Here is a 26,949-nt window from a genome sequence, read left to right as displayed (position 1 = left end):
TAGATGGGACAGCTATGGGTTCGCCCCCCCCCCCATTAGCCAATTTCTACATAGAACATCTGGAAAAATTAGCTATCGACACAGCCACTCTCAAACCTAGTCTCTGACTATGCTATGTTGATGATGTGTTTGCTATTTGGCCACATGGCCCCAGACATATTGAATACATTTTTAGTGCATCTAAATAGCCAGCACCCTAAAATCCACTTTACAATGGAACTAGAAGCCAATGACTGCCTGCCCTTCCTGGACACACTGATCACACGTCTTCCAGAAGGTTCTTGATTAAGACCCTACACAACAGCACTAAACTTATCTGTTCAAATGTTAATGCCCTAACCACAGAACTAAACCACATTCTCAACACTTTCTCAGCCAATGGCTACCCCCCCCCCCAAAAAAAAAATTATAAAAAATATTGAAACAAGTAAACCACAACCCCCCCCCTCCCCCTCACAACAAGGATAACTCTAAATCTCTCACCATACCCATATATCCGAGGCACCTCGGAAAAAATTACAAAAATCCTAAAAAACATGACTTAACTTCTTGTTACAGTCCATATAAAAAATTGGTATCCCTTATCCGCTCTACTAAAGACCAGCTCCCCCCCCCCCGACCTACCAGGTCCCTTGCAGCTGTAAGCTGTCCTACTTTGGCCAAACAGGCAGGACAGCAAATATCAGAACACAAGGACTACATCCGGTTTCACCAATACAGCCACTCTGGTCTTGCTGACCATGCGCTGGATACCTCCCATAGAATACGGTGGAAGACAGCCACGATAGTACACTGTAGTAAATACAAATATGAAAAGCTTTTCATGGAATCAGCTTCAGCCCTTAGAAACAATCCAAACCTCAACATATTTGGCTGCATGAAACTACCTCAAATTTGGGAAACCTACATCAGAAGACCTTCACCCAATCGCCCAAGAATACCAACATTGCCCACTAGAGGGCACCATCAGGACTTTAGGAGAAATAATAGCTTCTTGCTTCTTCCTCATTTACTGTTTGTTGTGCCTGCGTGCACGTGTCTTGTTCTTAAGTTTCTTGAAAATGGCAATGTGACGTTGCCGAAATGTTGAAGTATATTAAAATTTATTTTAATGTATATCCTAGTTGATGTTGTAATTTCTTTAAATTACTTAGTAAAAAATGCATAACCAATGTCTAAGCCTTTCCACGAGAATTCTCAAAGGCAGTAGAAACAACAATGGGAGAAAATGTGATTACACTCCAAGAATTTTGGAAGAATTTTAACATTAAGCACACAATTGAAAACATTCATGACTCTTTCGAGCAAGTGTCTTCTAGCTGCATGAAAGCTGTTTGGAAAAATCTTTTGCCAGAATGTGCTGATGACTTAGGTTGTTTTCAAAATCCTTTGAACAACATGGTCGAAGAAATTGTTGCAATTGGTGAAGACCTTGGTTTTGATGGTGTTCATGCAGAAGATGTTAAAGAATTATTGGATTCAAATTTAAAAGATTTCAGTGACAATGACTTCTTGAAATTGAACAACAATGCACATATGAAGACAACAAACAAATGGAATGTGAAGATGAAGTTCCAAAGTAGATAACAGTCAAAGAACTGGATGTAATATTTCGCAGTTTAAAATTGCTTAAGCAGCAAGTAATGGATATTGGTCCAGATGTTAATCGAAGAATGCTTGTTTGCCGAGGTCTGGAGAGTCATTTTGCTTGTTATCGTAGAATTTATGCCGATAAGAAAAAATCTAAAACTGTTCAAATGACTCTTGATAACTTCTTTTGATAAAAAAATTGCAGTAACTAATGTAGGTACAAGTATTTATTAAACATTTACTTTGCATTCATTTTTTATCTTTCGTAAAAGAGTACCATATAAAATGAACTATTAGTACAGTAATTGATCATGAACGAATTGCACTTTTTACCATTGATTATTATATTTGATTAACATGATTTTGATATACATGGTAACATGAAGGGATTGATTAACTATGTTAATCGAGGGATACCTGTAGTATTAGTGTTCAAAAGAAATTTTATAGGCTTTAATTTAAAATCAGTATATAACTGTAATGTTGCATAAATCTTTGATAATTACATGGGGAAATGATGCATTTTAAAAAATTGCTCTTTTGAAGAAATAGTTTTCAAAATTTGTTGGATATGTATTTAAAATCCAATTATCCAAGAGATATTTTATACTCATATTTTATCTTTCAATGTGGCAATTAAATCTTGTATTTTTACATATCCTTTTTAATGGATTTTTTTTTTTAGAAATGGCTGAATGCGGTTCTGGTCAGTTCCGTTGTAACGATGATTCTTGCATTGGACAACTTTTGGTATGCAATGGTGAATATGATTGTCCAGATGGATCAGATGAATTACCAAATAAAACGTGTAGTAAGTTTTGGATTACACTAATTTAAACTAAATTAAACTTATTGTATTACACTAATTTAAATTAAATTAAAGAAGAAACTACAGCTGACTACTGTCAGCTGTAGTTTCTTCTTTAATTTAATTTATATTATTTGTTTGCTTTATATAAGTATTTCAAAATTTGTTACTTTTTTAAAATTGTTCTGAGAATTTTATTTAACAAATTAGTTTTTCTTCTTTTTGTTTCTGTTTAAATTCATGGCAGAATTGTCTTTTCATATTAAAAATATTAACTTAAACAGAGATTTTTAGAACATTTCCATCTATTCCACAAGTGCAAAGTATTTGATTTTATCTATTAACTGGGTCTTTGTGGATGAACTTTCCTTGATAAATCATCCATTTCTATATAAAGAGCCAAGAGGCTATTTTTTTTTCCGGCGGCACATTATTATCCCCTTAACTTAAATCATCCATTTATTTATTTATTTTAGAAAATGGTTCTCCATGCAGAGAAGATGGTTTCCCATGTCAACATTTATGTCTGTCTACTACCACTGGACCACGATGTGCATGCAAAGATGGTTATCAATTAGGACCTGATGGCAGATCTTGTCTTGGTAAATTTTTTCCACATCAGATTTAAAAATAACAATTTGTTTCTCTTTTTTTCATCCAAAAAAAGATCTACATGTTTTTCTTTATTTATGCATTTTGGAGTCAACTAGAGATCAAAATTTGATAACCTTGCAGAGACCAATATCCTATGAAGAATAATAATGAAGTAATTAGTTTTTTGACAGATATTCACTCATTATCTTACTGCAACATACCTATTAGTAACTAGATAGATAGTAGGTGGTAAATGACTGCAAGTAGTAACTTCCATCACCCAGTGAAACACTTGCCTTGCTTATGAGAGGTATGAAGTGGCTATTGATTGCTATGTTTCATCTCCAGAGTAGGTTCTCTAGTTTCAGTCCTCACCCTTCCTTCACATGCAGTATACTGGTGAGAACATCAGAGTGTGTGTGTGTGCGTGCTCTGCATTATAATTAACTAGGGAGCCAGCCCCTCTATTCAAGGGTACCACAGTAAAACAGTAAACTCTTAAGAAAGCTTTGTGATCAGTGAATGATATGGTGAATAATTCTGCCACTGTTTACTTTTCCAGATTATGGTTGGAGGGAGTCAAGTATAGAAGCTTGCAAGGACACTTCATTGCATATGCTTGGATTACAGTCTATGCATTCCCTGTGTGAAAGTCACTGGGAGTCATATCCACAAGTCCTTCACTCCTGCTGCATGCCCTTGCTCTATAGATTTCTGCAGTATTCCAGTTCCATTAAAGTTCATATAATAAATTATGTAGTCACTGCATTTAACATTCTAAAGAGGAAGGAGGGCAAGATTGTGCCACTTCATAAAGGAGGTGATCGAACTCAAGCATCAAACTATAGGCCTATCTCTGTGTCAGGTGTTGTAGTTAAGTTGTTGGAGAAGCCTGTGAGAACTAGAATTCAGAGTTGGGTTGACAACAATGGTATAATCTTTGATGGACAGCATGAATTTGCTAAAGGGAGGTCATGTTTTAGTAATCTACTTACTTATTACAATAAAGTGACTGCTTCCTTGGACAGAGGAGAAGGATACACAGTAATATACTTGGATTTCGCAAAAGCTTTTGATAGAGTACCTCATGATAAGTTGACAGTCAAACTAGAGCAGATGGGGTTTGATATTAGATTAGTGCATTGGATTGGAGACTGGCTATCTGATAGGTATCAACAAGTTGTGTATGGGGGTGCGATATCCAGGAAAAGGAAAGTCACTAGTGGAGTGCCTCAGGGGTCTGTTTTAGGGCCATTACTATTTAACTTGTATATTAATGATATTGGTGAAGATTTGGATCGAGATATTCATTTGTTTGCAGATGATGCAAAGTTGGGATGAACCATAAAGGGTAGTGAAGATGTTGTGGCCTTGCAAGAAGACTTGAATAAATTGAGTGATTGGGCAAGCAAATGGAGATGTGAGTTCAATGTTGCAAAATGTAAGGTTTTAAAATTTGGAAAACAAAGATGGGATGCAGAATTTATGCTTGGTGAGAATATATTGTTGGAAGTAGAGGAAATAAGAGATCTGGGGGTGATAGTGGATAAGGATCTAAAATTTAGGGGACACATCACCAAAATTGTGAAGACAACACAAAGACTTCTGGGAATGATGCAGAGGACACTGATGTGTATAAGTAGGGAGATTCTTGTTCCATTGTATAAGACTTTGATTAGGCTACACATGAACTATTGTGCCCAGATTTGGTCACTGGGTTTTCAGAAGGATGAAGAGATGTTGGAAAGGGTCCAAAGGCAACTGACTGAGGTAGTTTCTGACCTCTAGAATGTTGAGTATGAGGAAAGATTGAGAAGATGTAATTTGCAGAGTCTGGTGGACAGGAGGAAGAGGGGAGATATGATAGAGACCTACAAGTTGGTAAGGGGTTGTTATAAGATCAGTGGTGGAGAGGTTCTACAGAGAATAGTGGGAGATCAGGGGAGAACCAGAGGTCATCCCTGGAAACTGTATAAAGAGGGTGTGAGTAGGGGAGTGATTGGCAGGTTTTTTTTGTGCAGAGTTGTGAATGATTGGAATGCCTTGCCTGAGAGTGTGGTGTCTGCAAGGAGTTTGAGTGTGTTTAAGACACAATACCATGAGATGTGTGTGTGATAAAAGGACCTCCCAGATGAGTCTTTGACTCCAGAGGTCTTGTTTAATAATAATAATAATAATAATAATAATAATAATAATAATAATAACATAAAATCTCCCAAACCAGACAACAAACCAATCTCCAGTTTTTGAAGAAACCTGTTAATAGATTACTGTGTTATATGTTTCATGACCTTACATGAGTGAAGTTAATTATAAAAAAAAAAAAAAAAAAGTGTGCCCCCTGAAAAGACTAACAGTGTTAGATTTAGACTAATCCGTATTCTGTATTATTTCAATCCTGATTATTAATGATGATATAGTGAATTAATAATCAAGCTGACAGTAATGTTGCTTAAGTAAAATTTTAAAAAAAATTAAACACTGTGAAATGGTAGCTACTGAAGTTGTAAAAATGAATGTCATTAATATTGAGAGCATTGGTAAGACAGAAGCAGAGCCAACAGAGAATTACAAAATACCATGTTAACAGAATCATTATTATTATGCCTTTTATAGAAACTCTAATTATCTAATTATACCTCCTTCCAATGAAACAATGATAAAATGATTTGTTCAAACAATAAGAACCACAGAAAGGAAGCACAGCTATACCATTTAATACAAAACACCATAATGAATATTTTGAAAGTAATATCCTGTTATATTCTTTCCAAGGATATATTGGTTATACTCTACATCCTCTACTAGACTGTATTCAACAATTAAACTTTCATAAACTCCATATATAGTTTATCAGAAATTTATACTCTTGTAATGATAAAAGTGAATACCTTACATCAAACTGGAAGATTGGAGATTGTAAAGATGGAGATGCTAAGATTGAAAATAGACGTTCTGGGAATGGCTGAGGTGAGATGGAAAGGAAAAGGAGATTTTAGAACAGAGGATGGAATAAGAATAATTTACTCAGGAGGGGAAGAGCAACATCAAGCAGGTGTTGGAATAATATTGAATAAACGAGTGGAAGGCTACTGGCAAATCTCAGACAGAGTTTTAGTGGTAAAGTTGAAAGCAAAACCAAGAAATATTCTACTTATCCAGATATATTTACCTACTTGTGATTATGAGGATGAGAAGGTAGAGAGAGTTTATGGCGATATAGAACAGGGCTTGAAATGTAAAGAAACAAAAGATATAATTATAATACAAGGCGATATGAATGCAAAAATCGGAAGAGGAAGGGAGGAAGATATTGTTGGGATATTTGGATTGGGAGTGAGGAATGAAAGAGGAGATATGTTGTTGGATTTCTGTAGAAAGCATGATTTAGCAATTATGAACACTTGGTTTAAGAAACATCCAAGAAGATTGTACACATGGAAAGCCCCAGGGGAGGATATAAATAGTAGAAGAAATCAGATAGATTATATTTTGATAAACAAAAGATATAGAAACATTATAAAAGATGTGACAACATATCCAGGAGCAGACTGTGATACAGATCACATATTGTTGTCAACTAAGATAAGGATTAATCTAAAAAAAGGTAACTACAGGGAAATGGAGCAAATCATGGAACATGGAGCGGCTGAAGATACCAAGTACGGCGAATGAATTCTCAAAGAAAGTAGAGGAAGAAATGAACGAGAGAAATATACAAGAAAATGATGATGCAAGTGAAAAATGGAAGATTCTGAAGGAAAGCATAATTACTGCTACAGAATTACATTTAGCTAAAAAAGAGGAGGAAACAGAAAAAAGAAAGAAACCATGAATGACGTAAAATATTTTGAGGAAAATAACACAAAGAAGAACGTTAGTTAATAGTAAAACAGAGGAGAAAAAAGAGCAGTATAAAGACTTCAGTAGGGAGATACAAAGAGAGATAAGAAGGAAAAAGGAAGAGTGGTTAGATGAAATAAGTATAGATACAACAGCAAAGGCAGAAAGAAAGGACATAAAAGGTGTTTATAAAAGCATTAATATGATGACAGGAAGGAGAAAGATGCTAAGGACTGGAGCAATCAAGAATGAAAGAGGTGAAATTCTGATAGAAAAAGAGAAGATATTACAGAGATGGGAAGAATATGTAAGTAAACTTTACAAAGACAGGGAAAGAGGAGAAAATCAAAGGAAAGAACATAGTGGGCAAAGACTGTGCATCATTAGGGAGGAATTGAATCTAGCAATTCAAAAGATGAAAGAAGGAAAATCCCCTGGAATAGATGGTATACAGATAGAACTTATAAGGAATATAGGTGAAAAAAAGGTATGGAAGTGTTATGGCAAATTATTAATGGAATTTATGAAGGAAAAGAATTACCAGAGGAGTTTAGAAGATCAATTTTTATCCCCATTCCAAAAAAGACGGGAGTTTTAGACTGTAACAATTTTAGAACGATAAGTCTTATAACTCACGCAGCAAAAATTCTGGTGCAAATAATTTTAGAGAGAATTAGAAATAAAATAGAAAAAGAAATGAATCAGGAACAGTTTGGATTCAGAACCAACAGAGGAACTAGAGAGGCTATAACTTGTCTAAGAATTATTGGGAAGAAAACACTAAACCATGGTGGAAAGTTGTTTATGGGATTTCTAGATTTTGAAAAGGCATTTGATACAGTGAAACATGAAAGGCTTTTTGACATTCTAGAAAATACTGATATTGACTCTTATGACTTGGAAATTTTAAAGAGATTATATTGGTCACAAATAGCATTAGTATGTGTAAATGGAGAGGAAACAGGAGAATTCCAGGGGGAAAGAGGAGTCAGGCAAGGATGCAAGTTATCACCATTATTGTTTAACTTTTATAGTGAACAAATGTTTAGAGAGGCATTTGAGGATGTAGAAGAAGGAATAAAAATAAACGGAAGAATCATTAATAACTTAAGATATGCGGATGATGTAGTAGTGATGGCAGAAAGTGAAAATGGGTTACAACAAATTATTCAAAGAATTGAAAACTCTTGTAAAGAGTATGGACTAAGAATTAACACAAAAAAGACCAAGATAATGATAATGGGTAGAAAAATAGGAGATAATGTAAAAATAAGATGTAGAGGAAAGATTTTAGAAGAAGTGGAAAGATTTCAATATTTAGGTAGCTGGATCTCAGAAAAAGGAACTTCAGAGTTAGACATTAGAAATAGAATAGGTAAAGCTAAATCGGCATTTATGGAAATGAAGAGAATTTTAATAAACAAGAACACTAAAATAGGTGTTAGAATTGGAATAGTTAAAGCAACAGTTTGGAGTATTGCAAGTTATGGAAGTGAGTCATGGACACTAAGAAAGAGAGATATGGAATGAATTAATACATTGGAAATGTGGTGTTATAGAAAGATGGAAAAGATTAGCTATACAGAAAGAATATCAAATTAAGAAGTTTTAAGACGAGTTGGGATGGAAAGAACACTGTTAAAGAATATTATGCAAAGAAAGACTAGATTTGCAGGACATCTTCTAAGAGGTTCTTTGAAGATGTCCTGCAAATCTTCAAAGAACCTGACAAGAACTATATTACAAGGGAATGTTGAGGGGAAGAGAAGACGTGGAAGACCAACTAGAGAGTGGTTTAATGACATCGTGGAATGGTCTGGTTTAAGAATGATGGAAGTGACAGACAGAGAGAAATGGAGAAGAGCTGCTCATCTGCTGCAACCCTCTTGCTAGAGGATGCTACCAGACTACGACGACGAATGATAAAAGTATTGCAGATTTTTGTCTGCTCTACTTTTCTCTTTCTAAGAGTATGAGCAGAAAACTCTTGCCTCGAGTTCTGCTGTATTTTCTCTTAAAAAAAAAAAAATATATGCAAAAAAATATTTTATTTTGTGTTGAGCAGGTTGAAACTCAATACATTTCTGAATATCTGTTGTCTCATTGCTTTCAAAAGCCTTTTCCATCTATTCCTTTCATGATTGCTATGATCTCAGTTTCACATTGGAGATTTTTTCTCATTAACTTCATTTCTGAGCCTAGTATATGCTGATCAGGAAATCAGCAGTATCATAAATTTTCTGGCTTTGCCTAAGCTTGATTCCATTTCTATTTCGTTTACCAGGCTAGTGAAGATTATGCTAACATTATATGTTTTAAGAGCAGCAATCACACCTTGGTCTCGTGATTGTAAAAGTTATGATGTACTTGGTAACAAAAATAACATTTTGACATTCAGATGTCCAACAGATGTGGTAGCCCTGCAAGAGGATTTGAATAAGCTAGACAGATGGGCAAATGACTGGGGGTATCAGTTTAATGCAGCAAAATGTAAGGTCTTGAGGTTTGGGATACATCGATGGGATGCGGAGGAGCTATGCTGAAGAAAGTAGGGGAGATAAGAGATCTGGATTTGATGATTGATAGAAACCTGAAATTTAGGGGACATATGGCAAAGGTAGTGAAGGTAATACAGAGGATTGCTGCAATAATGAGAAGGAAGCTGACCTGCAGAGATAAAAGACTTTATCATTCCATTGTATAAGACTCTGATCAGACCACACTTAGACTATTGTTCTCAGATTTGGTCCACAGGATTTGAAGGTGATAAATTAAATGTTGAAAGCGTACAAAGGTAGATAACAAAGATGGTTTCAGGACTGTACAATGTTAATTATGAGGATTGGCTGAGGGAATGTGGACTGCAGAATTTGGTGGATAGAAGAAGGAGAGGTGATATGATTGAGACTTTTAAACTGTTGAGAGGTGATTACAGGGTTGACACTGGGGAGTTCTTTTGCTCGGTTGAACAGCAGGAAGGAATGATGACAAGGGGGCCATCCCTAGAAGTTACGAAAGGAAACTGTGAGCAAGAGGGTGAGGAGTGGTTTCTTTGCGTGGAGGGTGGTTGAACCATGGAATGCATTACCTGATAGAGTGGTGAGAGCAAGAATGGTCAATGAGTTTAAGGAGTGGTATGATAGACTTTGTGTTTCCTAGACGGGACCTCCTGCGATTAATCTTGATAGACTTTGTGTTTCCTAGACAGGACCTCCCGTGATGAGTCTTGATAGACTTTGTGTTTCTTAGGAAGGACCTCCTGCAATGAGTCTTTTGACTCCATGGAGGCCTGAATAATAATAATAATAAAAAGCTCATCTGCTTGTCTTAGGGCATTATCTATTAGAAGAACTTTGAATGGCAAAGGTTTGGAAGCCATGTAAAATTCCTGTGCAAACCTTTCTCAGTGGCTTTTCAATAAATTAGTTGTTTTTGTTCTTTCTCTTTAATGCTAGTGATTTGTATAAGACCATCAGTTTGATTATATGCTGCCCATAGCATCTTGGAGCAGATTTTTTTTACTTTTTGCAAGCTATGTACAAGAAGGCATTCTCATCCAAAATAAACCAGTTTCATTTGCATTAATCACTTGGTTCAGATAGATATCCTTTATTTACAATTAACTACTAATTTATCCTGAAAACTTTCTGCAATCACAAAATGTGCATATGCAGATTTACCAAAAGCTTCATGTAGATTTTCTGTAAAGTTGATACTGTTTTCATTTATTCCTTTTCACTATGATAATGAAGCTTAACATGCTTTTTAATGCACCTGTTGTCAATCCAAAATGCAGTGCCTTTTCCATTTTTCAGTTTTTACATCACATTACAGAACATACTGTGATTAAATGAAACTGAGAATAAAAATCCATGAATAGGAAAGGATTATTGTATATATAATACATATATTTAGCCCACATCTTGAAACCAGCTCTTTTAACATTCAATGAATATAGATTTTGTGAGTTTGCACTTGAAAGATACAACAATACACTAACAAGTAGTGAAAAGGATTGTTATTATTATTATAATCTATACAATGTATAGTATTGTAATATATGCCATATACTACATACAAGTTCCTCAAGCAACCAACAGTCATTGAGGTCTGACCAGATTGGATGTCTTGCTACGTCAGATGTGCCTGCCCTGAGCATACACTACTGCTTCATGCCACTGAATGCCAGTTCAGTGGCATGTGACACAATACGCCAGAGGTGGCATAGTGTGTGTATAGAGTGGATATATTGCTCCTGAAGGATAGATAACTTTTTATATTTTAGTTGATAATATTAAGTTAACTTATTGTAGTTTTTGTTTTAAAAGAGTGTGTGATTGAATGTGCTATTTCATTTGTAAGTAAATCTTGCTTTTTTTTTTGTTTGTTTGTTTAAGTACAATATTACGATACAGTATGGTGGCAATGCTTGGTAGAACAATGGTGACGAAGACCACATTCTTGTGGGATTTGTGGGATTTTGTACAGTGCAGTGTGTGTGAAATGTATTCATTGAGAAAATTAAAGGATATATGGAACAAAATTGAAATTGGAGAGAGAGTTTGTATTAAATGTTTCAAATGTCAGTGCCTATTAGGTGACGAGAAATCAGTAAATGTTAGTAGAGTGGACAGTACCAAGTTAGTACGGTAGGATAGAAAATTATGTAATTAATATTACATAATTTTCTATTCAAAAGTATTCAAATCTTCCTCAAGGGAATTAACATCAGCAGTGCCACTTATAATTCTTCCCAACTTTGCATCATCAGCAAATAACTGAAGATCCCCAGTTGGTCCACATGATATATTGTTTACAAACAAGATAAACAATAGGGGCCCAAGAACAGAACCCTGGTGCACACCACTGGTTACGCTCCTTTTTTGAGACACTGCTCCAACATACACAACCTGCTGGTATTGTTCAGAGAGCAATCTCTGATCCATCTAACCAATATACTGTCTATTCCCATCCTCTGCAGCTTGTACACCAACTTATCATGTGGTAATCTATCAAACGCTTTTGCAAAGTCCAAGAATATCACTGTATATGATTCTCCCTTATCTAACACACTCGTCACCTTCTCATAAAATGCAAGTAAATTACTAAAACACTGCAGTTAAAATTAAAATTAGTTTATTTGTGCAATGTTGGTTATGAGGATCGGCTGAGGAAATGTGGACTACAGAGTTTGGTGGATAGAAGAAGGAGAGGTGATATGATTGAGACTTTTGAACTGTTGAGAGGTGGTTACAGGGTTGACACGGGGGGAGTTCTTTCACTTGGTTGAACAGCAGGAAGGAGTGATGACATGGAGCCATCCCTGGAGGTTGTGAAAGGAAACTGTGAGCAAGAGGGTGAGGAGTGGTTTCTTTGCATGGAGGGTGGTTGAACCATGGAATGCATTGCCTGATAGAGTGGTGAGAGTAAGAACGGTCAGTGAGTTTAAGGAGTGGTATGATAGACTTTGTGTTTCCTAGGACGGACCTCCCACATTGAGTCTTGATAGACTTTTGTTTCCTAGGAAGGACCTCTTGCGATGAGTCTTTTGACTCCTTGGAGGCCTTAATACTAATAATTATTATAACTGCTGTTAAAATTACTGCAGTTATACAGACTGACCTATAGTTGGAGACTTCTGTCTTAGAACGAAGCTTGTAGAGTGGTACTATTTTTACCTTCTTTCCACTCCCCAGGAACCTTATCCACTGCAAGACTCATTAAATAACCAGGTCAAGGGCATAACAACTGTGGTTAACATTCCTTAAGAATACGTGGTGATATGTCATCCATTCCCACAGCCTTATTCACATCTAATCCAACCAACATCTGATACACCTCTGTTTCTTTCACTTCCAATCCTCCTAATACTTGCCTCTCTTCTATATATTGTACTGGATAATTTATACCAGTATGATATATTTTATAATTTATACCAGTATGATATGGTAAATTAAATATGAAAACAAACAACAGAATCAACAAAGCAAGTATGGCAGGAAGTCAAATGAATAAATTTATATGGAATAAGAGAGAAATTAGTCAAAATACTGAATTAGCTGTATACAAGACAGTGTTCAAACCAATTTTAACTTATAAATCTGAGAACCAAGTTAGAAATAAAACACTTGACTAAAGACTAGAGCCCACAGATATGAGAGTCCTGAGAAAGATTAAGGGTGTGAACAGATGGCATCAATGACAATATTATATTAAAAATGAGGATATTAGGAAAGAACTTGACATTGTTAGCAGTGCTAATCTCAGAATGGGAGAGGAAAAATTAGCAATACAAGTGTTCTCTGCCTGGTTGACAGGAAAAAAATCCAGAGGAAGACCAAGTCATAGGTGGATTGATACAATAAAAAGTACCTTAGAAGACAGAAATATAACATTTCATAATGTTAGCGTCTTGACAGATAACAGATTGATTTGGAAGAAAATTGTTGATAGGAAGTTAGTTTTTCATATAGTACTATCATAATATCCTGTACACCCCTTGAGGGTACATGTCAGAAATTTGATGATGATGATTTATTGGTTATTGGAATTCACAACCAACAAGTAGCTTGGATAGGACTGGTTATAGACCTAATCAATCAGTGAAAGACTAAATCAGTGAAACCATTTCATCTCTCTTATTTCTGAATTACTGTGTTTGTAAATAAGAGAGATGAAATGGTTTCACTGACTGAGTTTATTCACCCCAAAGTCATTGGAATAAGTGAAACATGGTTGAATGAAGATGATATTCTAATAGGAATAGAAATGGGAGGATACAGTATTTTTCACGAGGATAGAAAGGACAGGAAGGGAAGAGTAGTGCTACTAATGATAACAGGAGTGCAGTGTAACATGGAGATTGATAGGAAAGCATATATAGTTGGATGTTGCTATAGGCCCAGAAATTTGGAGGGTGGTTATGAAAAAATGTATAAATAACTTGGATTAATGAACAAAGGAAGGGTAATTATTATGGGTGATATCAATTATGGTGGTATAGATTGGAATGAAGAAATAGCATTTGGTAATAAGGAAAATTAATTTCTCGAGTTCTTGAGATATAACTATCTCAGGCAGCTTGTAAAGGAGGGTACATGACAATCAAGAGTAGACGTGATGGTGGATGTAGACACATCAAATCAGTTTAAGGTACGGTTGGATGAGCATTGTGTGAAATAATGTATACCTCCCACAATGAGTCTTTGACTCCATGGAGGTCAACTGATAATAATAATAATAATAATAATAAAGATTTGAGACTATATGAAATTTTACTGTTAATTGGTTTCTCCTGTACCTTAAAAAGGAGAGGTGTGAGAGAAATAGTGTAATAATTTAATGATAAAGATTATCTCAATTGATAAAAATTTATCTCAAATTTTCAAGTTGCAAGAAAAATATCACCCAATAATACCACCATACCCCCCCCCCTCTGCTATAAGTTCATGTGGTAATAGCTTTATTAGGATCATAGTAGCTCATCACAAGTCTAAAATAATAGGATTATTATTACACCCTCCATGGAGTTGGCAGACTCATCATGGGAGGTTCATTCAACTGACAACATATTTATCATATAGAATTTTGAAATCCTTAACACTCCTTGCATTAATAACACATTCTGATAATGCATTCCATTCACTGACAATTCTCCATGTAAAAAATCTACTCCTCACACCCCCTCTTTACCACACTTTTACATAACTTTCAAGAATGACCTCTGATTCTTCCCCTCTCACCTTTATACCCTCTGGATTAACCTGATAAAATCCTCTCACTAACTTAAATGCCTCTATCATATCACCGCTGTTGCTCCTATCCACCAAATTCTGCAATCTTCATTTCTTCAACCTCTCTCCATAGCCAGCATTCCAGAGTCCCAATATTGTCTTAGTCACTAACCTCTGGACCCTCTCAAATATCTCCACATGACATTGAAAACCAGGTGACCAGATCTGAGCACAATAGTCCAAGTGTGGCCTGACTAGTTCCTTATACAGTGGTGCAACCACTTCCTTATCCTACATGGTAGAGTTATTCTTATCATAGCAGCAGTACAATGTGCAGCCTTTGCAACACTAGCAATATGCCCTCTAAACTTCGGTTTACTATCAACCAGCACTCCCAAATCTCTAATCTCATCAATTTCATGCAGTATGGCCACATCGATATAGTAAATAGCCTTATATTTCTGCACACCAAAATGCAACACCTTGCACTTATTGATATTAAAACTACAACCCCCACTATTTTGTTTAAGTAAAAAGTCTATTCAAATCTTCCTGAAAGGAATTGTCATCAGCAATGCAACGTATGATTCTTCCCTACTTTGCATCATCAGCAAACAACTGAAGATCCCCAGTCATTCCATATGATATATTATTTACAAACAAGTCAAACAGTAGGGATGCAAGAACAGAACCTTGAGGCACACCACTGGTTACCCTGCTTTTTTGGACACTGCTCTATCATACACAACCTGCTGGTATTGTTCAGAGAACCAACCTCTGATCTATCTAACCAATATCCAAAAATATCATTGTATATGATTCTCCCTTATCTAACACATGTTAACTTATAAAATACAAGTAAATTACTAAAACAGGACCTACCCTTTATAAACCCATGCTGGCCATCATAAAGAATTCTATGTCCATCAACCCAATCCTGTATTCTATTCCTTACCAATCTCTTGAACACCTTTACCACAACCCCAGTTATACAGACTGGCCAGTAGTTGGAGACCATGTCTTAGAACCATGCTTGTGGAGTGGTACTATTTTGCCTTTTTTTCCACTCCTTAGGAACCCTACCCAATGCAAGACTTTCATTAAATAACCAGGTCAAGGGCATATCCAACTGTGTTGCACATTCCTTAAGAATACGTGATGATGATATCTCATCCATTCCCACAGCCTTATTAACATCTGAAATACGTCTGTTTCTTTCACTTCCAATTCTCTTGATACTTGCCTCTCTTTTATATATTGCACGGCATCATTTACACCAGTATGATATATGCTGATAAATTCCTTGTTCAATAATTCCACTGCAAAATGATCCTTTGCAGCTGTTGGTCTGCTGCCATGGCTATCCACTAGTGTTAATCTGCCATAATTATTCTTCCTGTTGCTTGCCATATAGTGCAAAACTTTCCTTGAGGTAACTTTAGCCTGAACAGCCAATCTCCTGTCATACTGCACCTTTTCTTTCTTTATCATGCTTGTCACCTTTCTAGCCTGCACCTTATACCCTTCACGGGTCCAATCACCACCAATTGTCTTGTACCACCTCCATAACAGTGTCTTTTCCAGCACAACTTGCTTGATTTCACTGTTCATCCATTTCACTCCTACTCAATTGACTCACTTAACCCTGGGTATTCAGTCATACATTGCTTTTTTTGGATACTGCCTTGTGAGTGTCCATGCATTGTCATCTTTTTTGCTCAGCTCATCTATTCAATGTACTGATGCTAACTGGCTACAGAGTTTCTTATAATCACCTACATATATCCATTTTTGGCAGTAACCTTTTCGTGTTTCATCAATTCCCAAACAAGTACCATATGGTCACTCTCATCAACTGGCAGCAGAGTCAAAACCTCATTAACAATTACATCTTGTGAAGTTATCACCAAGTCCAAAACATTAATTCTCTAGTTGCTTCAATCACATGCTGCTTAAGATACTTATCTCACCGGAATTCCACAAACTCATTCTCCTTGTTCCCATACACTATCTCCTCCTTCCATTCTATATTCCTGTAATTAAAGTCTCTAATCAGGATCACCTTCTTTTTACATGCTCAACTAATTTTTCTAAACATTTCACAATTAGTATTCTCTGCATTCCCTGGCCTATAACAGCATCCCATCAGATATACTAACGTGTTTATTTCAACATCGCACAGATTCAAAATCTGTGCATGCACTATCAACTTCCACACTTTGCAGACACAATTCCTCTGCAATCATTAACAGCACTTCCCCTCCTCTTTTCACATTTCTATCCTTCCAGAAAATTATGTATCCTTCTAATTCTATTCCCTACATCACATCCTCCTCAGACAACCAAGTTTCACTTATTCCAATTATCTTTGGGCATACCGACTCAATCAATGCAACAAACTCAGCTCTCAACATTATGTATCTTAAATTCTCACAGATTTCTTCTTCTGGACACTAGTACAAAATGATCCTTATTGTTTCTCTCCATGCAATAATAATAATAATCACATCTGTATTAGGTCTAGTTGTTATATAAGCTGCAATGTGGTCAACTGTTTTTTTAGTACAAACTATTGTTTGAAATTATGATAAAGGTTATCTAGTTAAAGTAGAAATAATATTATATCATTTACATCAGGCAGTATAATTTCATTCCAGTTTTGAATACTTTGAGATTCATAAAGATATTCGTCATTTTCAATTTTGGTTTTTTTTTATACAGATGTTGATGAATGCCAGTTGGATGGAACTTGTAGTCAGGAGTGTCAGAATACTGTTCCAGGATTCCAGTGCTTGTGTGTCAAAGGATATAGATTAAGAGCTGATAAGCGAAGATGTAAAGCTACAGGTATTTTAATGAACTTTAGTAAGATAATTGTACTATTTGTACTATGTGATATGCACTATTTACCTTTCTATCACTTTTCTAATAAAGTACGAGGATTGTTCTTATGATCTTAGAAAATTATCTAGTGGATATTAATAATATTAATCATATTTTTGATATGTACTTTCAAAGGTGTAAAGGATACTGTAATAGTACTGTTACACAGTTAGAGTTCACATTATTACTAACTACCTAAGAAAGTTTTCCTCTAATGCAATCTTTTGTATATCTGGATATCAAAATCTTACATTTCAGTCACCTGAAACACTTCTAACTGTATCAATCAACCTAGATTTTGATATTCTGAATCTTTTTCTTGGCATCAAATATGTGTTGCTAATCCTTTTCATCCCATTAAATAAGTGACCACGCCTCCTTACATCAGCTCTGCTCACATCCCCGTAAATGCCAATGGTGTCAAGCTACTTGATGATATCTGCATTTTAATATGCTTCTTCTTGTTGCAATTTGTTTACCCATTCCCCCTAATTTTTCTGCAATCGGTCATATCTGTGGCCACTAGTCTTTGATGAACTTTTATTTCTAACTCAACTCTCAGATCTATATGTTAAAAGTGGTTTGAATATGTTCGTGTATTCAGCTACTTTAATATTTTGATGAATCTCTCTCTCTCTCTCTCTCTCTCTCCCTTTTTCATTCCACATTCCTGACATACCAGCTTTGCTTATTTTATACATTTCCATATTGAAATTACCATCTTTAAAAAAACTGTTCCTAAACGAGACTTATCATGGGAAGTCAACACCAGTCAATGCAAAGTCTGTCATACCACTTCTTAAACTTATGCACTTTCACTAACCTCTCAGGCAATGCATTCCATGCTCCTATCACCATCCTGCAAAAAGCTTACTTCTTACCCTTTCACTCACCACTTCCTTTTGTAACTTCCAGGAATCCCTCCTCCTTGCTCTTGTTCTACCATCTGACAAATCTCTTCAGTGTTAATACGATGATAACCCTTCAACAGCATAAATTTCTCAGTCATATCTTCCTCTTTGCCTTTTATCTACCAAACTCTACATTCTACATGTCTTAAATCTATCCTTATAATCATCAATGCACAGTCCTGAAATCATTTTTATCTGTCTCTGCACCCTCCCTAAGTTACTTCATCCCCTTCAAATCCTGGGGACCAAATATGAGCCCAGAAATCCAGACGTGGTCTGATCAAAGCTTTATACAATGGGACTTCCACACTTTCATCTCTCATGGGCAGTCCTCAACATTGCAGCAGTTTTCTGAGATGTGTTCACAACCTTTGCAATATGTGATCACAACTTCAAATCTCGATCCACAATCACCCTAAGATCCCTTGCTTTCTCCACTTCTTCCAGTATAACTCCACCAAATGAGTATGAAACATCCCATCTGTGTATCTCAAATTTTAAAACCTTACATTTATTTGCATTAAACGGATAGCCCATTCATTTGTCCACCTTTCCAGTAGTCAAATCCTCTTAAAGAGTTCAAAGTCAGCACTAATATTAATAACCCTCCCAAGCTTTACATCATCTGCAAACAACTGAACATCTCCCTGTAGTCCTGTGACAATATGATTGACATAAAAACTGAACAGTAATGGTCTCAGTACTAAACCCTGTGAAACTCTACTTGTAACCTTCCTACACCCCGATACTGCTCCCCCATATACAGCGCTCTGATATCGAACCATCTTACCACCACCACCTTTATTGCAATGGCACTATTTTACCCTCCTTCCACACTCTAGGAACCTATCCCATTGTAAGACTTTCATTCAAACAGCCAGTAAATTGCACAGTTGGTTCCATAACACATTCCCTTAACACACTGGATTAAATCTCACCTAGCCCTCCCTTGCCATATTGACATTTTACATATTCAGTATTCGGAATATATCCTCTTCATTCACTTTTAATACTTCACCACTACTTATCCCTCTTGGTATAAAGCTTGCTGTACCAGAATGGAACACTCTAATAAAGCAATCAATAAATAGTTCAACTATGTTATCTGCATTTGTCACCCAATTCCTATCTCCATGCAGCAAGATAATCCATACACTATCATTTTTCCTCCTACTCATGACAAAGTGATAAAACTTCTTGGGATTCTCCTTAATTTGCAGCACCAGTTTCCTCTCATATTCTAATTTTTCTCTCCTTACAATACTTTTCTAGCTTAAGTCATAGTTCTTATGCAGCTATTCTCTACATCTCTCTTTCTTTCTCTCTCTCTCTCTCTCTCTGTGTCTTCCATAATCTTTTTTTCACCTGCAGTTCCTGTTTAATTTTTCTGGTCATCCATTTCACTCTAAATTACTTTATCTTCTTCACTTCAGGTGTGCAATCTATCATTGCTGTTAACAATTTTTTTCTCAAGTATCTCTAATGCACCAATGACCCCCCCCCTTTTCTTGATATTCTTTCATTCATTGTATTGCTTCAAACTGGTTTTTTCTAAGTCTATGATAATCCCCTTCCACATAAATTCCTTGTGCCCTGATATCTCTCTCCTGCCTATTTATCCTCCAGTTCAGGACTATATTGTCACTCTCACCAACAGGGCAAAAGTATGATATTATCAATCACAAGCAGATCATTGAATGTTATGACTAAATCCAAAATTCTTGATCCTTGTATTCCCTCCACTACATGCTACCTAAGACAGTTGTCCCTCAAGAAATCCAAAAATTCAGTTCCCTTATTAGTGCATGCTGTCTCCTCTGCCTAATTTATATCACTTATTTGAAGTCCCCAATAATGATCACTCATTTTGTACTTGTAGTTTATTTGTCTAGACATTTCCTGCTCATCAACATCTATGTTCCCTAGTCTGTAGCAACATCTCAATAAATGTCTGTCTTATAAACTATCTCACAGCATATACTCCTATAGCCATATATGAGTATATGGCTATAGGATTATAGCCATATATGAGTATATGCTGATATACTCATACAGCATACAACAATGAAAATAGCAACTGTCCCTGCTATTTTCATAGTTTTTGCCTGTTACTGCTAATTTTTATGCCAGTTGTTACAGCACTTATTTTCTTTAGTTAAGGAATCTTGAAGACTTAAACTAGATTTATTTAACAGCAATAACATCATCTGCATGAAGTAAAACTCTGAAATGAATATCTCCAATTCTGATGTCTGGTTTACTGATGGGTTCCTTCATAATGTGTCTAAAGAGTGGAAGGAGGGCAAGATTGTGCCACTTCATAAAGGAGGTGATCGAACTCAAGCATCAAACTATAGGCCTATCTGTGTGTCAGGTGTTGTGGTTAAGTTGTTGGAGAAGCTTGTGAGAACTAGGATCCAGAGTTGGGTTGACAACAATGGTATAATCTTTGATGGACAGCATGGATTTGCTAAAGGGAGGTCGTGTTTTAGTAATCTACTTACTTATTACAATAAAGTGACTGCTTCCTTGGACAGAGGAGAAGGATACACAGTAATATACTTGGATTTCGCAAAAGCTTTTGATAGAGTACCTCATGATAAGTTGACAGTCAAACTAGAGCAGATGGGGTTCGATATTAGATTAGTGCATTGGATTGGAGACTGGCTATCTGATAGGTATCAACAAGTTGTGTATGGGGGTGCAATATCCAGGAAAAGGAAAGTCACTAGTGGAGTGCCTCAGGGATCTGTTTTAGGGCCATTACTATTTAACTTGTATATTAATGATATTGGCGAAGATTTGGATGGAGATATTCAGTTGTTTGCAGATGATGCAAAGTTGGGACGAACCATAAAGAGTAGTGTAGATGTTGTGGCCTTGCAAGAAGACTTGAATAAATTGAGTGATTGGGCAAGCAAATGGGGATGTGAGTTCAATGTTGCAAAATGTAAGGTTTTAAAATTTGGAAAACAAAGATGGGATGCAGAATTTATGCTTGGTGAGAATATATTGTTGGAGGTAGACGAAATAAGAGATCTGGGAGTGATAGTGGATAAGGATCTAAAATTTAGGGGACACATCGCCAAAATTGTGAAGACAACACAAAGACTTCTGGGAATGATGAGGAGGACACTGACGTGTAGAAGTAGGGAGATTCTTGTTCCATTGTATAAGGCTTTGATTAGGCCACACATGGACTATTGTGCCCAGATTTGGTCACCTGGTTTTCAGAAGGATGAAGAGATGTTGGAAAGGGTCCAAAGGCGACTGACTAAGGTAGTTTCTGACCTCTGGAATGTCGAGTATGAGGAAAGATTGAAAAGATGTAATTTGCAGAGTCTAGGGGAGAGAACGAAGAGGGGAGATATGATAGAGACCTACAAGTTGGTAAGGGGTTGTTATAGGATCAATGGTGGAGAAGTTCTACAGCGAATAGTGGGAGATCAGGGGAGAACCAGAGGTCATCCCTGGAAACTATATAAAGAGGGTGTGTGTAGGGGAGTGAGAGGCAGGTTTTTTTCGTGCAGAGTTGTGAATGATTGGAATGCCTTGCCTGAGAGTGTGGTGTCTGCAAGGAGTTTGAATGTGTTTAAGACCCGGTATGATGAGATGTGTGTGAGATAAAAGGACCTCCTAGATGAGTCTTTGACTCCATGAGGTCTTGTTTAATAATAATAATAATAATAATAATGTGGCCATATAGGTGACAAATAAGAGTGAAGACAGTGTGCACCCTTGTTTTATACATGATTTTACATCTCACCATTGTATGTGTACCATCTTCAGTTCTAACAATGGGCTTACAAATTAATTAAAGACTATGTATTGGTGTGTATAATGTTCATTTACACCATATAATTGTTTTGAACAGCATTTCTGTTTCACTATGCTCTAGATCTGTTATTATTATTATTATTATTATTATTATTACTATTATTATTATTATTATTGCATGGGCATCTCTTTGGAGTTGAAAGACTCATTGCAAGAGGCTCTCTCATGGGTCTACTTGAACACATTCAACAGACTGTCAAACAATCTTACCTATTCACTACTCACTAAGCAAAAAACCTAGTCCTTCTAAATACGCTATTACTCAGTTCTACAGATGATCCCAAGTTATGTCCCTCTTTCCAAGTATACTAAAAACCTGCATCAGTCCTATATGACCATTTAAATTAACTTATGTTTCTCTCACATCCCTTCTTTTCTGCCTATCAACCAACTTGTGTGCATACACAAACCTTCAATCTGTACACATAGCATTCCACAGATCACTCATCATCTTGGTCACTTTTTCTAGATCCGTTCTAGCATTTCTTCATTCCCAAGAAACCCAGATGATTAGATTTGTACATAGTAATCCATATGTGGCCATTTCAAAACTATAAAATGGAATGTTAACTTCCTTATCTCTGTTTGTTGATGTGTTCTTCAGTAACTAAGTAATTCTATGAGCTTCTTTGGTCATTTTTTGCATTATGCCCTCTGACCTTCAGCTCCATTTCTACTAGCACCCTAGATCCCTAGTTTCATCAGAGTTTCATGAATCATCAATGTAGCACACAGCTTGTAATCTTTTCATCCTGCAAATGCATAAATTTATGCTTTTCAACATTAAACTGGTATCTATTATCCCTTGTCCTTACTGCCAGCCTATTTAAATAATTCTACAAGGTCTCTACACATCACCTTATTTAACTATTATGCTACCCAATTTTGAATCATCAGCAAACAATTGATTATACACAGTAATATACTTGGATTTTGCAAAAGCTTTTGATAGAGTACCTCATGATAAGTTGACAGTCAAACTAGAGCAGATGGGGTTGGATATTAGATTAGTGCATTGGATTGGAGACTGGCTATCTGATAGGTATCAACAAGTTGTGTATGGGGGTGCAATATCCAGGAAAAGGAAAGTCACTAGTGGAGTGCCTCAGGGATCTGTTTTAGGGCCATTACTATTTAACTTGTATATTAATGATATCGGCGAAGATTTGGATGGAGATATTCAGTTGTTTGCAGATGATGCAAAGTTGGGACGAACCATAAAGAGTAGTGAAGATGTTGTGGCCTTGCAAGAAGACTTGAATAAATTGAGTGATTGGGCAAGCAAATGGGGATGCGAGTTCAATGTTGCAAAATGTAAGGTTTTAAAATTTGGAAAACAAAGATGGGATGCAGAATTTATGCTTGGTGAGAATATATTGTTGGAAGTAGAGGAAATAAGAGATCTGGGAGTGATAGTGGATAAGGATCTAAAATTTAGGGGACACATCGCCAAAATTGTGAAGACAACACAAAGACTACTGGGAATGATGAGGAAGACACTGACGTGTAGAAGTAGGGAGATTCTTGTTCCATTGTATAAGGCTTTGATTAGGCCACACATGGACTATTGTGCCCAGATTTGGTCACCTGGTTTTCAGAAAGATGAAGAGATGTTGGAAAGGGTGCAAAGGCGACTGACTAAGGTAGTTTCTGACCTCTGGAATGTCGAGTATGAGGAAAGATTGAAAAGATGTAATTTGCAGAGTCTAGTGGAGAGAAGGAAGAGGGGAGATATGATAGAGACCTACAAGTTGGTGAGGGGTTGTTATAGGATCAATGGTGGAGAAGTTCTACATAGAATAGTGGGAGATCAGGGGAGAACCAGAGGTCATACCTGGAAACTGTATAAAGAGGGTGTGAGTAGGGGAGTGAGAGGCAGGTTTTTTTCGTGCAGAGTTGTGAATGATTGGAATGCCTTGCCTGAGAGTGTGGTGTCTGCAAGGAGTTTGAATGTGTTTAAGACCCGGTATGATGAGATGTGTGTGAGATAAAAGGACCTCCTAGATGAGTCTTTGACTCCATGAGGTCTTGTTTTAATAATAATAATAATAATATTTCCCTTCAAGTCATTTCTTATATCATCAATATAGAAAATAAACAGCAACAGTCCAAGCACAGAGCTATGAAGCACACTAGTCCATCTAGTCCATTGCCTTCTTCTTCTGGATTCTGCTCCAGCATATAGTTTCTTTGGTATCTTTCCATCAGCCAACTTTGTATACACATTGCCAACATTATATTCATTTCCATTTGTTCTAGTTTGTGTAATAGAACTCCATATAGCATCCTGTCAGATGCTGCAAGGTTCAGCAGTGTTACTGTGTCAGCCATTCTTGTATCCATACCATATGTTCATATCTATTTTCATTTGTTCCAGATTGTGTAATGGAGTTCCATGTGGTATCCTGTTAAATGCTTTTGCAAAAAAGTACAGCAGTGTCATCACGTAGCTATTTAATTTATCTAATCAGCTGTCATTATAGAGTAAAAGATGAGTAAATTAATAAGCATGACCATAAAATTATTCTACTCTTCCCATAGGGCATCCTATTCTTATCCACTTATACTTGAATTTTATCTCTGACCATCTCCAATGGCTTTGTTACCCTCCTGAGATAATGATTGGTCTATAATTTGCTATGTATGTTTTGGAGTCTCCTTTATGCTCTAGAGCTATTCTTCCCTTCTTCCACTCCTTTGGGATAATACCAGTACTAAGATAAATATTCTAGTCAATACCAATTCCTTTGTACATTGTTTTGTTATATAGGCTGATTTCTGATCTAATCCAATCACTGTATTTACATTAAACTTCTGGAATATCCTAAGTACTTCCAGTTCATTGCCCTTTATTTCTACAATAGTTCCTGTTGTGTATATTACTGCAGTAAAGTTTTTTTTTTTTTTTTTTTTTTTTTAAATATTGGGCCCATACATGAGAGGTTGACTGATCAACCTATAGTACATAGACTTTAGTACCGTATATGGGTAGTGGGATGGAAAATTGAGAAACTTGTTGACATTTGCTTTAAAAGCCTGTATATTGTATTCCTTGGGAAATACATCAGGAGGAAGACTGTTCCACAGTGCAGCAGTAGCAGGGATGAAGGAGGAGGAAAAGAAACTTGTTCTGTGGGTTTCGAGGTGTACTGTGAAAGGATGTTGGGTGACAGATGTACATATTTCAATGGACTGAGTACAGAGTAGGGGAATTATTAATGCTGTTTCAGATGAACATTTCCCATGGAAATATTTATAGAATATACAAATTGTGGAGACCAAACGTCTATGTGAAAGTGAGGGGAGAGTTGGTAAGAGATGGGTCATTTGCCAGCAAAGGTTGGTCGATTGGTAGAGCCTCTGCAAAAAGTTAAGTAAGTTTGAGTGCAGTTAGTAGTTGGAAGGGGTCAATCATTCGATGCTGTTGGCACACTCTCCCTTGATGAGTCTTTGGACTCCCTGGAGGCTTCTCATAATAATAATAATAATAATAATAATTTATTTGTCTAATTGCTCTTCTCTGCATTGAGTCAAGCATTTTGAGGGAGCTTTTAGGAGCCAGAGCCTAACTCCAAATGCTTCGATAGTTGGACAGATTTGTGATTTGTATATGGTTAACAGCTGTTTAAAAGTGGAGTAATGTCTTAAGCAAAAGAGGAATCCTAGTTTTTTGGAAGCTGAGGATGTAATGGTTGTGATGTGTTTATGCCAGAAGAGGCCTGATGTCAGAGTAATTCAAAGAAGAGAAATCTTATCTTGTCTGGGAATTTGAATGTTATCAAAAATAATACTGAGGGGGAAATGTTTTTTTTTTGTGAGAAATAAGACAGAACTGGGTTTTACTAGAGTTGAAGTTGACGAGGTTATCTGAGCTCCATTGGAGGATGGCTTGGAGGTCAGAATTAAGGGAGGTTGTGGTTGATGTTCTATGGGTTGAAGTGAGTTGTGTAGGGTAAGGTTTATCAAATGAAAGGGAGGAGTGCAATGTGTTTTCATTTGCAAAACTGTGTATTGGGTTGGAGGTCAACTATAATAGGTCATTGATATACAGAAGGAAGAGGGTTGATGAGAGAAATGAACCTTGTGGAACCTCAGCGTTAGTTGGATGGTGGGAGGATAGGGAGCTGTCTACCATCGCACTGTGTGTGTGTGTGTGTGTGTGTCCAGACAGAAAGCTGGCAATCTATCTGCAGAAGTCCTGAGACAGTCTAAATGATGGGAGTTTGCTTAGTAAGCCTTTGTGCCACACCCAGTCAAAGGCTTTAGAGATATCAAGTGCAACCACCTGGGATTTGCCAAATTTCTCCATGGCATATGTCCAGAGATGGGTGATATATGAGAGCAGATCGCTTGTTGATCGGCATCGATGGAATCCGTACTAGCAGTCGCTTAATAGCTGGGTACCTTCAAGGTAGAGTAGAAGTTGAGAATTGATGGTTTTCTCCATCACTTTAGATAGGACTGAGGTGAGTGAGATAGGGCGGTAGTTAGATAGCAGTGATTTATCATCCTTTTTAGGAATGGGTTGAATATAGGCCAATTTCCAGGCTTTGAGATATATATACTAGTAGAGTAAGAGAATATGTACAGATGGCATAGGATAGGAGTCAGTTCTGGTGCACAGACCTTCAGGACAATTGGAGTAATGCCATCAAGGCCATGAGACTTTTTGTGTCTAATTTAGACAACAGGTTTATGATCTCTTTCTGGCAAGAGGATACAAGGGGCATTGTATGCTGGGTAATTGGAA

The 26,949-nt window shown here is 36.5% G+C and overlaps 1 protein-coding gene across 1 annotated transcript in view; it reads left to right on the top strand.

Annotated features, from left to right (window-relative positions):
- LOC150092820 (low-density lipoprotein receptor-related protein 4-like) overlaps positions 1 to 26,949 on the top strand; it is a 1,164,745-nt gene that overhangs the window by 632,861 nt on the left and 504,935 nt on the right. Inside the window, exons 11-13 of the mRNA XM_090414290.1 lie at positions 2,276 to 2,401; positions 2,875 to 3,000; positions 17,290 to 17,415. Of these exons, the coding sequence (XP_090270416.1) occupies positions 2,276 to 2,401; positions 2,875 to 3,000; positions 17,290 to 17,415 (378 nt within the window). The remainder of the gene's footprint in view (positions 1 to 2,275; positions 2,402 to 2,874; positions 3,001 to 17,289; positions 17,416 to 26,949) is intronic.

The sequence above is a fragment of the Typopeltis vanoorti genome, chromosome 25, assembly GCF_054136105.1.
Source record: "Typopeltis vanoorti isolate ZY-2024b chromosome 25, IOZ_Tvanoo_1.0, whole genome shotgun sequence".
Taxonomy (NCBI): Eukaryota; Metazoa; Arthropoda; class Arachnida; order Uropygi; family Thelyphonidae; genus Typopeltis; species Typopeltis vanoorti.
This window is presented reverse-complemented; position numbering and strand designations above follow the sequence as displayed.